This window comes from Phyllostomus discolor, chromosome 4 (assembly GCF_004126475.2).
Source record: "Phyllostomus discolor isolate MPI-MPIP mPhyDis1 chromosome 4, mPhyDis1.pri.v3, whole genome shotgun sequence".
NCBI classification, from domain to species: Eukaryota; Metazoa; Chordata; class Mammalia; order Chiroptera; family Phyllostomidae; genus Phyllostomus; species Phyllostomus discolor.
The window spans coordinates 5649131-5663355 of record NC_040906.2 but is presented as its reverse complement, the minus strand read 5'-3'; the positions used below and the strand labels follow the sequence as shown (position 1 = coordinate 5663355).

General features: G+C 43.5%; 1 protein-coding gene across 1 annotated transcript in view; it reads left to right on the top strand.

Annotated features, from left to right (window-relative positions):
• The window catches only part of CAB39 (calcium binding protein 39), a 72121-nt gene that overhangs the window by 14573 nt on the left and 43323 nt on the right, over positions 1–14225 (top strand). The window contains exon 2 of the mRNA XM_028509622.2: positions 13902–14061. Coding sequence (XP_028365423.1) covers positions 13948–14061 — 114 coding nt within the window. The 5' untranslated portion in view covers positions 13902–13947. The remainder of the gene's footprint in view (positions 1–13901; positions 14062–14225) is intronic.

Genomic DNA, 14225 nt, shown 5'->3' with positions numbered 1-14225 from the left:
TCCCGGCGTGCCCGTGGCCTGGTGCCTCCCCCGCCACTCTCACCCCCATCGTGGTCTTTTTTTCCCTCGTTTCCTCAGAGAAATTTAGCAGCATGTAGAAAGTAGGTTTGGAAGTAAAAAAAAAAAAAAGAAGAAGAAGAAGAAAGTGCAGCTCACTATTGATTTTTGAGTGGTATTTTTTATACTAGTTGAGTAGAATGCATTTTCTATAAGTGGTAAAAAAAATTTTTCTATAGAGGCAACCATTTAGACCTTACTATTTGTAATGCCTCACGTGTAATAAGGGCTTGAGTAAACTTGGAAATATTTTCGTTTATCTCTACTTACCAGGAAGGAGAAGGAAGGGACTAATCAGGCATTTCGAGCTGTAGGAGGAGCTCTTTGGGAGAGGGGGAGCTGTGCCGTCCCCTCCCAGTCACCTCCCACCACAAGGGGCCTGGGCCCTGGGCCCTGGAGCCACTCGGACAGGTCACTAACTGCCAGCAAACGGAGGAGGCACCTGACCTTCCTGCCCACCACACGTGTTCACTACCCTGATCCACTTCTGCTGTGTGGCCGACTGTAGTAATCTCTTGCCCAGACTGGGTGTCTCCTTGGCTCTGTTACCTGTTTCCACCTGAGCAAGAAAATGGGCACATTATCTCTTGCAGTATTTAACACATTTATCATGGTAGTAAGGTTAAAAGCCATACTCTCATGTTAAAATTAGCTACTTATTTTTTCATGTTCCTTGCCTTCCATTTTTGGGAAATGGAAAGAATTAGGACTATGTTTTCTTCTTTTTTCTTTCCTCTCTGTCCCTTTCTCCCCCTTACCCCAAAGAGTTAGATAAGGGGCAAAGTTTATTTCTGTGCTAACCCTGGGGCAGGATTAGTATACAAATAAATGCGTGTCTTTTACATTGGCTAGTGAGGACCACACACTCGGCTTTGAGTTCGAGTACCCAGAACAAAGAAGAAAACAAGATCATTTCCAAGACTGTATTCAGCAGTTAAAAAACAAACCAGCCACTTAGAAGAAGCATAATTTTTCCAGGAACTGGGACCCTGTAGATCCTTTGTAATGCAGGCTCTGGGCTTAGTACACAGTCTCGGTTCTCTCCAGGGTCTGCACGAGTGCGAAGTACCTGAGTTCAGGTTTAAGGCATTTTCGTGTGAGATGCAAGGAATAATATGAGGCCAGAGTGCAGTTAAATCATTATTTTCTGATGCTTTGTAATTATTCACGCCACTGAACTTTTTATCAAAATTGGTACCGGAGCCCTGGCTGGTGTGGCTCAGTGGTTGAGTGCGGGCCTGAGAACCGAAGGGTGTCTGGTTCGATTCCCAGTCAGGGCACATGCCTGGGTTGTGGTCCAGGTCCCCAGCAGGAGGCATGCCAGAGGCAACCACACAGTGATGTTTTTCTCCCTCTCCCCCTCAACCCCTCTCTTCCCCTTGCTAAAAAGTAAATAAATACAGTCTTTAGAAAATAAATAAATAAAATAAAATAAAATTGGTACCAGAGGAGTCCAGGTAACCACTCTGCTTTAACAATTAGCTGAGTTAGTGGGTAGCACTGTAGTATTTGCCTTTGAAAACTGGACTTCATTTTAAGTCTGGTTGTTGTAAGTTGACTTGAAGGCCTGGTCAGTGTGTGTCCTTCAGAAAATAATACTGTGTTTACCAGGCAGATGTATTTAATGGGCGTGTATTATATCATAAGGCAGTAGGTTTTAAAATTTGTTAAATGTCTGACACAGAAGCCCAAATACAAACAACTGATAGAAGTGAAGTGTTTGGACTGGAGAGGAGGGGAGCCGTCGCCTGCCCCAGGCCTTAGAAGGAGGTTTGGAAGTCACGGTCCCATTCATGGCTAATTTTACTCTAGAAAAATGTCAAAATCACCAATGTCCCACTTTTAAGGAACAAGCTCAATCTGTGTAGTCCACCATTCCCCAAAACACCCATAGAAAACCCAATTTTAATTAACTTCCTATTTGAACTAGTGAGATTTTGACAGGTTGATGTGGTTAGCTGTCACCTCCACATTGGGAGATCAAATTAAAAACCAAAAAAAAAGGTAGGTTTTTGAGGTCTGCACACAAATGATGCCTATTTGTATGCTTTTTTTTTCCAGATTACAGAACACTTTCACAAATATTTTGTTCAGTTATTGTATTCACTTGAGTTACTAGCATTCTTCTGCTGAAATAGTAAAGGGAAAATGAAATGTCATGCTCAAAATTTTTGTAGAAGGAAATAAGTTTTTAATGTAAGTAAAGGTATCTATTGTAGCTCTTCTGAATGCTTTGGGGCCTGCACCTGAAACTTAAACTTTCCGTACTCCCTTGGCTGTAGGATGTGTTTGCCGCGTGTTTGAGATGCAGCCTTCAGATTACAAAGCGAGTTTCCCCTTGTGACTGTGTTGTGATGTCAACACTCACCTGGAAAGCTCCACTCCATAAAGTGTGGAATGTTCTTTGAGCAATAAATGAAGGCCTGTGGTTATTCTGTAAACAGAACTTGGGTTTATGGTGAGTTTTTCACTTTCTGCCTGCCTTTTTGCTGAATACTTTATTACCCACCAAAGCTTGGTGAAACTGCAAAATAATTTTTGTTTCCTTATGATTGTTTCGATTGTTGCATAAAGCTCTGTAGCCAGTTGTAATACATTTTCTGACTCCTACAAAACACAAGTTCAAGAAGCGTCTCCTTCATTGCAGTCTGGGACCTTCAGCACAGAGTGCTCGGTCTGTCCTCCGAACGTGCTGCCCAGACCACTTTTTCCCGTTCCTTTCGCACAGCCCGGTGGCACGTTTCAGTCCTCTGTGGACTCCACTCCTCCTCCTGCCTGTGTGCCTTGTCTCACAGCTGCGTCCTGAGTCCCGGAGCAGCTCCTGGTGGACAGGTACCCCGGGCGAGGCGGGGCCCTGTCTCCTGGTCCACAAGCAAAGTGTTGGCTGTAGAATTGGGAATTTTTTCCACCAGAAGCGCAAGCAAGAGCCTTTCTATTTAATCATGCCAATCATTTGACAAATGAACTTCAGTTACTTCCTCTGAAATGAAATGTTTCATAGCCTCATTAATTTCGTCTAGAATTTTTTCTCTCAACCCAGCACCAAGACTGCACATGGCAGTCAGTGCGTGGGCACTGAGGAGTGGAAAGGGTATCCTGACTATTTAAGAGAAGTCTCGGGGAAATCATCCCTGGGTAGAATGTTCCACGTGGTCCTCCACAAGGCCTTGTAATTGTTTATTCTGTGACTCTAAATACTTCTGCTGGAAAAAGTCTGTTTACACTAAATACCACCACAAGGTGGCCTTTGAGCAGTTTAAAAAGAAAACAAACCTTCAAATCTCCAACTATGGTGCTTTAGCTCAGGCTGGTTTTGTGGCATGTTGGTGCTTTTGTGGGCATTTGGCCAGAACGAAAATAGCAATGCTTGGACCTTGGAGAGTGATTTTCCAGGTTTACATCGGATCCTCTAGAAGTGTCACAGTGGTAAACTCAAAAAAAGAATTGTTTTTCAGCATACTGTAGCATTCATCAGAATGACTAAAAGGAAAAAAGATCATTTCACCTCTCTCAGGTATAACCTTTAGAACCACAGCATCTATCTTGTTTGACACCAAAAGTAATATTCTAAAAGGCCTTATTTCATGTTTGAACTTTGTTTCAGATTTTTTATTTGTTTACAGTTCAGGTGTGGACTGTGTATTCTTAAGGAATTATCTTTTTTTAAAGAGCTGAATTGGCTGTTTGCTTTTCCTATTTACCGAAACGCAGGTGAGGCCATGATGTTCACTCGAGATCATGTGGGCTGTGTGTACACAGCCTTGCAGCCAGGTGAGAAGTAAATGTAAGGAAGAAAGATGGATTTAAAATTTCATCCTTGAAGATTGACATTTTCACATTTTAAAATATGGACACCGATGAACCTTTCATAGTGTTAAAATACAGTGTTAATTTGTAAAGAAATAGTCGAAGTTCACATGTTTTGAAACTAATTCTTAAACTGTGGTAATGTAACTCTTAATTCATTAGATTATCTGAATGGATCAGTGTAGATAAAACTAAAGATGGCAGATCCATGTAGGTAAAAGGCCTTTAAAATACTCATGGAAGCCAGTTGATTAGTCATGTATCACAGATGTTTCTAAATACTGCTTTGTAATATGTAACTATGATTTCAAGTCTTAAACCACGTGCTGAAATCTTTTTGCCTTATAATATTTTGAGAAGTTTCACATTGTGAATAAGATAACTGTCAATAATAAAAGAGCTACTCGAGTTAATTTTAAGTCTGTTTTACGAACTGCAGGTGCCATCCTATCAGTTGACTGTGAAATCAGCCCAGTGGGCTGTGACTGGTGTTTTTAAAGGGAAGGAGGGGTGCGAGGGACTGGGATGGAACGGCACAGAACAGAGAACGCCGGTGTAATTTTACATAGGAAGGATGAGTTTGGTGATGCTTCGTGTGTGGGAGGGCACTTATTTTCTGTGTCTGAATGCAGGTGTGTCATGAGGTCAGACATCTGTCTGTACGCCATCACTGCTGGCGGTAATGCAGGTGAGTGGCTTGGTGGCCTGTGGTTGTTTAAATGACGGTGCACACAGTGGAGAGTTTCACAGGCTTTGGCTGGAAAGCTTCGGTATTTGTGCTTTCAGCAGGGAGCAAAGGAAGACTTGGGTACTTGCTGGTCAGACTTGTAGTTGACAGGAATCTGGTAGGGAAAGCTAGTAATACACTGGACAACAGAGTCAGGATCCAAGAAAAAAATTGTGTCATACTGTATATTGAGCATAAACCAGGAGGAGTTTAATAGAAATAATTGTTCAGTCCTGCAGCTGTGTCCCCAAATGCAGTGGGAAACGGTGGGTGAAGGTGTGGCTCACTATGGAACATGTGGAGAAGACGACTTCGGTCAATTAAGTTGTTGACTAGAAAGCAGCCACAGAGTGTGGCTGCCGTAACGGTTGGTAAAGTTTGAGGCTGCGTTTATGGAATACGGGGACAGGTAGTCTTGGCTGGCCAGACCACATGTGGAGTACAGGGTCCAATTTGAGGAGGGATGGGGACCAGCTGGAATGCCTGGAGGACCCCCGAGGGGGCCTGTGCTCGCCGCCTGTGCTGAGTGCAGTACAGATTGAACATGAACACGTGGCCCTTGCCCCCAGACGACCCCCAGGCCTGTGTGCTGGGAGTGTATGTATTAACAAATTTGATTGGACTGTTCAAAGTGCTTCGCGTTCTTTTTACACTCCATCTCTCACTCAGTCCACTCCAGTCCTGGTTGCCTCCGTGCTTCGGACGGGAGGATGCAGGTCCACGGCGCAGTGCCGCTGCCCGCAGCCCACTGAGGTCGCCGCCCGGGGTTGATGGGGTGTTCTGTCCACTTCCAAGTCCGCACTCGCCTCCGGCTTGGCCTGGACTCAGGTGGAGCCTAGGAATGGGAACTCGGTCACATCCCCAGTTGGAATCCATTTCTAAAAGGCATGTCTACAAATTCGTTTGTTTTAATGTTCTCTAAGTATAGACCTCTAATTCTGAAAAATGTATCAAATGTTTACTTCACATTATACTTATTTAACATGTATTTAAGTAGAGTTACCACATAATAAAGAATATATACACCGCCCACACCCAATAGGTTCAATTATTTGCTGGCTGACTAGAGAAAGCTCATGAATTCACGTTACGGCGATTTCTGGGTTGACGTCATCCCACAACCAAGCAGTGCTGGTGTGAAAGTTGCCATACTTAGTCAAAGTGGGTAATATAGTGAGGTTCGTTAAATTAGATTCTTTTAGAACTTGTTTCAGAAAAGGATACCATTGTTTAATTATAAATGTCTGATATCTATAAATATGAAATATTGCATTCATACTCAACATGCAGTTCAAGCCTGATAGGAAATCCAAAATTCATTAAAAAAAGATTATTGATAAAACTGTAAGAAAATGAAAACTGTATACATTAAGTGACATAGTTGAAATGCAGATGACAAGCTAGGAACACACTTTTTTTAAATCCTCACCAGAGGATACATTCTGGATTTTAGCAAGAGAGGGAAAGACAGAGAAACATCAGTGTGAGAAGCATCAGTCTGTTGCCTCTCATATGCGCCCCGACTGTATGGGGGTCAAGCCTGCAGCCTGGGCGTGTGCCCGACTGGGAATCAAACCCGCAGCTGGTGCGCGGGGGCCACACTCCAGCCAAGTGAGCCACCAGCCAGGGCGAGGAGAGCATACTTGAAAAAAAATAACAGCCAAAGGGGGGATATTCATAATTATACAATATCCTACATCCAATGTTGTAAGAAGACGGCTCCAACCCTGGTAGACTAGCTACAGTACAGATGTGTAGATACTTTTACTAAGGAAAGACAAGTGAGTAATAGGCATGAAGCTATCTTTTGTCACCAATGATCAGCAATTCATCAAAAGAATTGATGGGGGGCGGTGGGAAGAGGTGGAGGTGAAGAAAGGAGCACTTCTGTAACCGAATGGGTGGGTGAAAGCCGGAAGAAAGGACTGGCAGCGCCTGGTGTCGTTGGCGGGCGAGGGAGTGGCTGCCTGCGCGCACGGTCCGTGGCACGTGGACTGGCGTGGGCCTTGGGCGCAAGCTGGGAGTCTCCACGCTTTGGCTCCCAGACTGAGTCACTCGGAATCTTCCAGGCGTCTGTTACCCTGGCGCCTGGTTCCCAGAGCTGCTCAGAACGTTGTGTGGCCTCGTTTGTGGCCAGAGCAGTCCTCTGTGTGGTCACTATTCATGGACACTGCTTTCTGAGGTGGGCAGGTCTGGCACCCTTTCTTCAGTTTCTGTGAGGACGAAGAGCTGACACCTGCTCGGTGACTGTCCTGAGTCAGACAGTGGGGAGAGAGACGAGGAGTTTCTTTACCTTTACCCGTTTTACATGGCTTCAGGGCAGCGGGCCTGGCTCCTTAAGACAGAGGGAAGTTGGGCAGGTACCGCTCAGAGGGAAAGGGGCGTGAGTTACACGTTAGCAATAAGACCCAGTGTGGCCTGGGTATTTTTGCTGAAGTAGTTACAGAACAGCCTGACATGCTCCAGCGACCCCCTGCTGACTCAGAAGAGTTGTATTGATCCAATAGTTTTAGCTATGAAGAAATAGTTTTTAGAGGTTGTTTGAACTTGTAAGAATGAAGTCACAGAGCTCTGATGTATGATACATTCTTAACTTCTAAGAGTTAAACTTAGCCATGTTCAATTTGGTTAATACTTCTAACCATATCTTTAATTAAATTTCAAAATTGTTTAAGTGGATGTTTATACAGGAAGGATTTAAGGCAGCTTGAAATATTCTACTGAACTTAATTAGCGTAACTTTTGTCTTCAAAATTCATAATGACTACATGTATGCTGAAATTACCACAGTGTAATTTGACAGTTGTAGTATGATTTTCTCAATAACTGTTTGATATTTAACATTAGATTCCTGTTTAACACAGCATTTTTTTTTACAAGAGCTGATATAAATCACTTAAAATGTCTTTACATTATTTTAGTAACTAAAAATCAGCTACTAAGAACAAAACTCTTTCTCTCCTATAAACAGGTATCTCTCTTTGTTGCTCAAATAATGAATTTTACCATTAGAACATATATCATAAGTATTCATAATTTGATATTTCCATATTCAATGTGAGTAAAAAAAGCTTAAGGACTAACAGAAAGCCTATTTTAGAAGAACACAAAGTGAAATTATGTCTACTAAACATTACACTTACTAAGCCCATTTCTGTAGGTGAAATGGGAAGTCATTGGGGAGGGACCGAGCGGAGAAGGGACGGTGCCGTGTAGAGCGGAATGCGGCGTGGGAGGTCTCGCAGCACTTTAAACGCTGCTGCACCGGGGCTGCGAGAGAGCGTCGGGTGTGATCCCTGCACAGTGCCCAGTGTTGCACATCATCGGCCTCAGAAAGCCTGGTCAGGATACACTAATTGCAAACACACTCCGAAGTCTTGCATGCTCTCAAACACTTAATTTTGGTTTTGACATCGTTGGTGAGCTATGTATTTGGCAGCTTTGGTAATTAACCAAAGAGTCAGCTGCTTCGTAAAGCTACTCATGGTTTATTTCAATGGAGCTAAGTCATTGCATCTTATTTGCAGCTCAGAAGGGCGTGTATCCTAACCATACAAAAACATTTACATTGTTACTCAGTCTGTGTAGATACCTTTTTTTTTTTTTAACCCCGATTTGGTTCTGGAAATAGTAGTCATGAACCAGATTTTAGAAGGAAAAAACACCACATAACTATCCTTATTTATTCTGATTTATTTATGCAGATGCACTATTAACATATATAATTCTTACACTAAGTTGTAAGGTAGCTGTTGTTCCCATTAGAGATAACGAAGAGGGGCTTAGAAGAATGTGAGTCGGCTATGGTGTGTGGGTGTGATGGGACTGGAGCCCAGGTAATCAGCTGCTCTGCTTTGTGTGATTGTCCTGCACTACACGAGTGGTCTGTAGTGTACCTGATACAACATCGGGCGTGTTGGAGACACTCAGCCTGTATTTGAAGTTGCACACCTTTTGTGACTGCTTAAGTAACTACCTTAATAGTCCTCATATACAACAATCTTTTTGTATGTAGGTTTTTTTTATTTGTCTGCAGTTTTTGCATTTGACCACCAAGTTTGAGTCAGATTTAACACATTAATGTCGAGGCCTGTGAACTCAAATGTCAAATGTATTCTTACTCAGCAGTTTTTCACTATTGCCTCTAAACACACCAACTCCACATACACCAGGAGGTTGTCTTCTTTACAGCAGGTACTCCTCAGTGCCTTGATTGGCAGCATAGAGTGAGGGCACAGGTGGTATTTGAATGGATGTCCTAACAAGTGGCTTATTGACCATTTGACTACTTTTCAGTATTTGTCGATATGCAGTTGAATAGAGTTAGAGTCAGGAGTATGTTGCACAGGCCAGAAGCAATCAGATTGGCGAGGAAGGGCAGTGCCTGCAGTCCTAATTCTAATGGTGTGGGACTCTGCCTTTCCCAGTGGGTTTTCTGAATGTTCCTGGGCACTTCCTTGGGTGGAGCTACTTGTACTCTTAGGAATATTAACATAACAGAGCAATGACTTGAAATTTTTGTGCTTTCCAAAGTGAAAGTGGCCGTTCTAATACCATCTGCTCTTCGTGTGTTTTGGAGAAAGGAGTAGACTTGCAGTGCAGACCACAAATACTGAATATAAGGGATAAAAAGGAAAATACATACCAAACAGCTAATACCAGTTGTTTCCATAGGCTTTCAGGTGATTTTCACTTTCTATCATGCATAGACCCTTAATGGTTGAATTTTGCACGATAAACAACATAACCGTTTTTTAAAAGTGAGAAGTTCAACTCTCATTTATGAACACAGATGCAGGAGTAGATGGCCTTTCATTACTCTGACCCCCAACCCAACCCGTCTGCCCCCAAGGATATAGAAGTTAGCAGAAGACTATGCTTATGTGAACAGCAGCACAAAAAGCAATGCTTTTTGGGGTGGGGGGGCAGGGGGGAGATCGTGATTTCAGTGGTCTGTGAATGTGACAATCATTGACAACCAGACTTTCCAAACATCCCTCAGAGATGATACGGGCCCCGTCGACCACCGCCGCTGCCCTGTGTGGAAAACAATGAAGGGCTGCACACTTGGCATTTGTAGGGACAGAGATTTAGGAAATAGAGTTGACTGAAACTGTGAGCTGATTATGCATGGAAGAGGTAACACATGAAGAGTCTAGTGTAATGACCAAAGTTTGTGATGGGGTGAGTACTGGGTCTGTTCATTCTGAAGGGGAACATGGAAGCAGGGCTCGGGGATGAGGTTTGAGTTCCCCTGAGACGTCTATAAGGAGCAGTAGTCGGGAATGTGGGCTCATTGGCTGGGGCAGGAAATAGATTTCAGGTTGCTGAAACCATGGGTAGATGAGCTCTCTCAGAGAATATAGGGTAAAAAGACAGCCAAGGGTGGAACCTTGAAGGACACGAAGATGAGTCATTGAATTAAATGCAGAAAGAGAGCATTTGGAGAGCAGGAAAACAATTAGAGGCGAGCAGTGCATGAAAGCTAAGAGGTGTGCAGTGCTAAATAGTCACGCAAATTCCTTCATGCAGGCTTAGCATGCAATTCCGTAAATGTCTATTTCAATGTAAAAGTAGTGTGTTAAATTATTCTCCATCCCTGCCCTCCCCACTCAACCCTCAAATTTTCAAGTTAAATTTGCCCCGCAAGACTTCTTTTTCATTGGGATTCAAGCATACACCACTGATTATCTCGAGAAGCGTGCTTATGTCCAGTTTGAAAAACATAGGTGTGGGTTTCCGAGCCCCCTTTAGAATCCTAACAGTGGCTGGCTTTCTCCCAGCTGCATTAATAATTTTGGCTCAGCCCAAGAAGTCCTGCCGAGGTGTATTATGAACCAATTTGGGGTGGGGGGATAAATAGAACAAGGGGAAATTAGTTGTATTTGAAAGCTAGATGAAATTTTTCATTTATAATGTGCCTTTTTGTCCATTTTCTAAACGAACTCCAGTTATGTCCAAAACATAGTTTGGGCAGTTTTAAAACACTGTTACGGAAAATATTTGAACATACAGAAAGGCTGAGTAAAAATTAGCTCTGTCGTTCAGTTGTCTTATGGAGAGTACTTTTTATGTAGTAAGGATGGATTGTTTTCTTTACCACCTATTAATTTCTTTAAGCTTAGCTTTTATGTTTAACAAAGTTATACATGTGTATAATTGAAGGAGGCAAATAGTTACAAAAAGGGCTTGTAAGAAAAAAACACCAGTTTGCCCTTTTTCTTCACCCCAGAAGCACACACTTTCACCTCTGGATCGACTGTTTCTGGCATCCTTCTCCGCAGCTCTAATGAGCACACTCGCACGACACACCCATCGTGTCACCGTGTCATGCCTGACGTTTGCCTCGGGTTGCCTCTGTTCTCCTTTGTTACACTGGTAAATTCATCAACAGTCAACACTCAGTAGCTCTGTGCATATTAAGTGTAACGTGTTACAAAGAGCTTTATTTCTTAAAGCTTTACCCTTGTGCTTTTCAGTTCTAGGCACCTGTATTGTCACCTGCTTGGTCATCACTTAGCAGCCACTCATTAACTTTAAACTTTTCAGCGTTGTCAGTTATTTTTAAAGTTGTATCACTGAGTGGCATATGTTAGCATAAGATATTTAGGCTTACTACATAGCAAACTTAGACCTAAGAACCAAATTCTAAGGCAGAAGTTTTAAGGGATGTTATTTCCCTGCCTTTATCCTGCAAAATCTTTGCAGTTGAGTTGTAAGAATTGAATTGAAGACTTTAAATGAAAGAAAGTAAAGGATTTGTTTATTATATCATCATACCATAAAATAAGAACTATGTAGTTCTTAATTACACGTTTTATAATAAAATTACATTATTTTTATTTATTCTTTTACTTAATAACTGTACTTTAACTATACTTTTAAAACAATGAGTCTTCAAAGAGTATAAGAGGTGTGGGGATGTGAGCGGGGGAAGGGCAGAGAACAGATACCGGCGTGTCACAAATGGCTTCACCGCTGTGACTGGCTCCTGCTGAGCAGTGGCCACTTCTTGTTTTGGGTACACGTTACTAACTATTTCCTGAAAGTACGGCCTTACTAGCTTATATGTTCTGCAGAGCCTTGGCTGCCTGGTGTGCTAATCACAAGGAATGATTTTGTCGTGCGTCTCCTTATGGGTGTTCTCTCTGGCAGCTCAGTTCTTTTCTCCCGTGACCAGCATTTGGTGTGTGGTAGGACTTTTTTAAACCCCCGTGGCCTGGAAAGTCACTTCTTCCACCGTTGAGCCAGAGCTGAAAATATCTCCGTTGCGTAGCACCGTAACACTTCCTGCAAAATGCCACTGCATTCCCACCCTCCGCCCCGCACGGGCTGTGCAGCGCTGCCGCTGGGCGCGGAGCACAGCTGGAAAGTAGATGTTTTCAGGGAGCTCACCGTGTGAACGAGTCCACTGGGTTTATGGAGAATCGACCTGCATTGCCCCTCGGCCACCTCAAAAAAAAAAGTTAAAAAGAAAGATGTAGTGGAAAAGAATGACCCAGGGTTTGTATCCAGCCAGGTCGTTGGAGAGAGAATGTAACAGCCACGTGGGAGTGACTCACCTGTGACAGACCCCAGCTTCTTGTCACAGCTGAGATGTTCAGAATTAAGTCTTTGCATCTTTGAATTTTGAGAACCTGTGTTTGAGGACATTTCCCTTTGGTTAATGATGATGTGGTTTAATTTAAAACTAAAAAAGGTTTACACGCTGGCAGCAGGTGAGCAGTAGGTGATGCTCGGGTGTAGGGAGTACTCAGAACAGATCTCGTCAGAACACGCCGCAAAATAACGCAGCCGTTCGTGATTTAATTGTAGTTTTAACATTAGCATTTATTTGCATGCCCCCCCATGTGTATTTGTAACCTGATATGTAGCTCACTGTATTTCTTCAAGTGCAGTCTTAGGCAAAGTTCAGAAGAAGTGTAACGCTGTGCAGTAGAGGTATTTTCTTCTTTTTTTTATAAACTTTTTTTGTTAAGATTTTATTTATTTATTTTTAGAGAGGGAAGGGAGGGAGAAAGAGAGAGAGAGAAAAACATCGAAGTGCAGTTGCTGGGGGCTGTGGACTGCAACCCAGGCACGTGCCCTGACTGGGAATCAAACCTGCGATGCTTTGGTTTGCAGCCCGTGCTCAATCCACTGAGCTACGCCAGCCAGGGCTGGAGGTATTTTCTATTGATGTGGGGGGGAAACAAGTTAGGGTTGAGGTACCTGAGATTTGCCTCTTTAGTTTGGCAGAGGCGGGGGTCAGCGCCAGGGCCAGTTAAACGTAGGAGTTTGGAACTCAGTTTGAAAACCACTGATATAAGTGATCCGTAAGGTTATTCTCAAAAGTGTTATCTTTTGGCATCTTATACAAGGTTTAATGCCTATGAATATAACTTATTTTAGTTTATTTAGTGAAAGAAATTGTAACTTCTGACATGTTCCCCAAGTTACTTACATTGTTTGTCTTATTAATTTTGTTTTTTCATGGTGAGTCCTTGAAAGAGTTGGTCACCTTTTGTGTGATGTAATATTGTGGTTTATGTGGTAGAAATTTGTTGTCTGCTACCCACAAAAAATTGCAGACTTCTAGAAGCTCACTGTGTGCAGGGTGTTACACAGTGAGCCCCTCCTTCACAGGAGATGGTTGTGTCCGAGTAGAAAGAGCACACATTGAAACTGGCTCCTGAAGGCTTGGAGGGTCTGAGGGGAGGTTTGGCCACGTCACTGCCCAGGGCTGTCTCCAGCTCTGAGACCCTGTGAGTGAGTGAAGAGGAAGGTGGGCGGGCCCTGGAAGTGTGCACCCCGCAGCGGGCTTAGGGGGAGCAGCATGAACACTAGAAGAGAAGCTTCCAGAGAGATCCAGAGAGTGGGCCTATTGCGAGTGCTGTTTGGCATTATCATAAGCTCCTTGTCCATCTTGTGCCTCAGTTTCCTCAACTGTAAAATGGAGATATGGGTGCACTGGAGGTACGGTGTGCTGATGAGGGACACTTGGGGTCAGAGCAGACCTGGCAGAACGAGCTGCCTGGTGAGTGACGGCCGCAGCCCCTGCGTTGTCGGCCCCTGCACGCTCCCCCCACTCGGGTGGCTGGAAGCGCAGGTGGTGCAAAGGCTCTTGAGGGTGGAAGTGCTCTGCAGTTCTAAGGTGTCTCTGTGTTGTCATTCCTCCCGTGCGCTGCCAGGTGTCCCAGTTCCTACTGATTGTGAAAGTCATGCAAAACTATTTTCTCAAACACTGGTTTTCTTCCCAAATTAGAATTTCAGAAGTATGCCTTCTATTGACACCACTTTTTCTCACTTATCCCTCGCACTGTGTCCCCAGGTGAAGCAGGCAGAGCGCAGCGAGGTGTCTGTCTGTCGAGGCCGCCATGCCGTTCCCGTTTGGGAAGTCCCACAAATCCCCCGCAGACATCGTGAAGAACCTGAAGGAGAGCATGGCCGTGCTGGAAAAGCAGGACATTTCGGACAAAAAGGCAGAGAAGGTATGTACTGGGCACCATTTTGTATTTTCACTCTTTTGATCAGGAGCAAATAGAAAACAAATTATGGTGTGATTTTTAAAAATTAATAAATCCCAGTTTGGCTTTTTAATAGTTCTAAAGTGACGTTTGCTTCTGCTTAAACACGGCATTTTCTCCTGCACTGC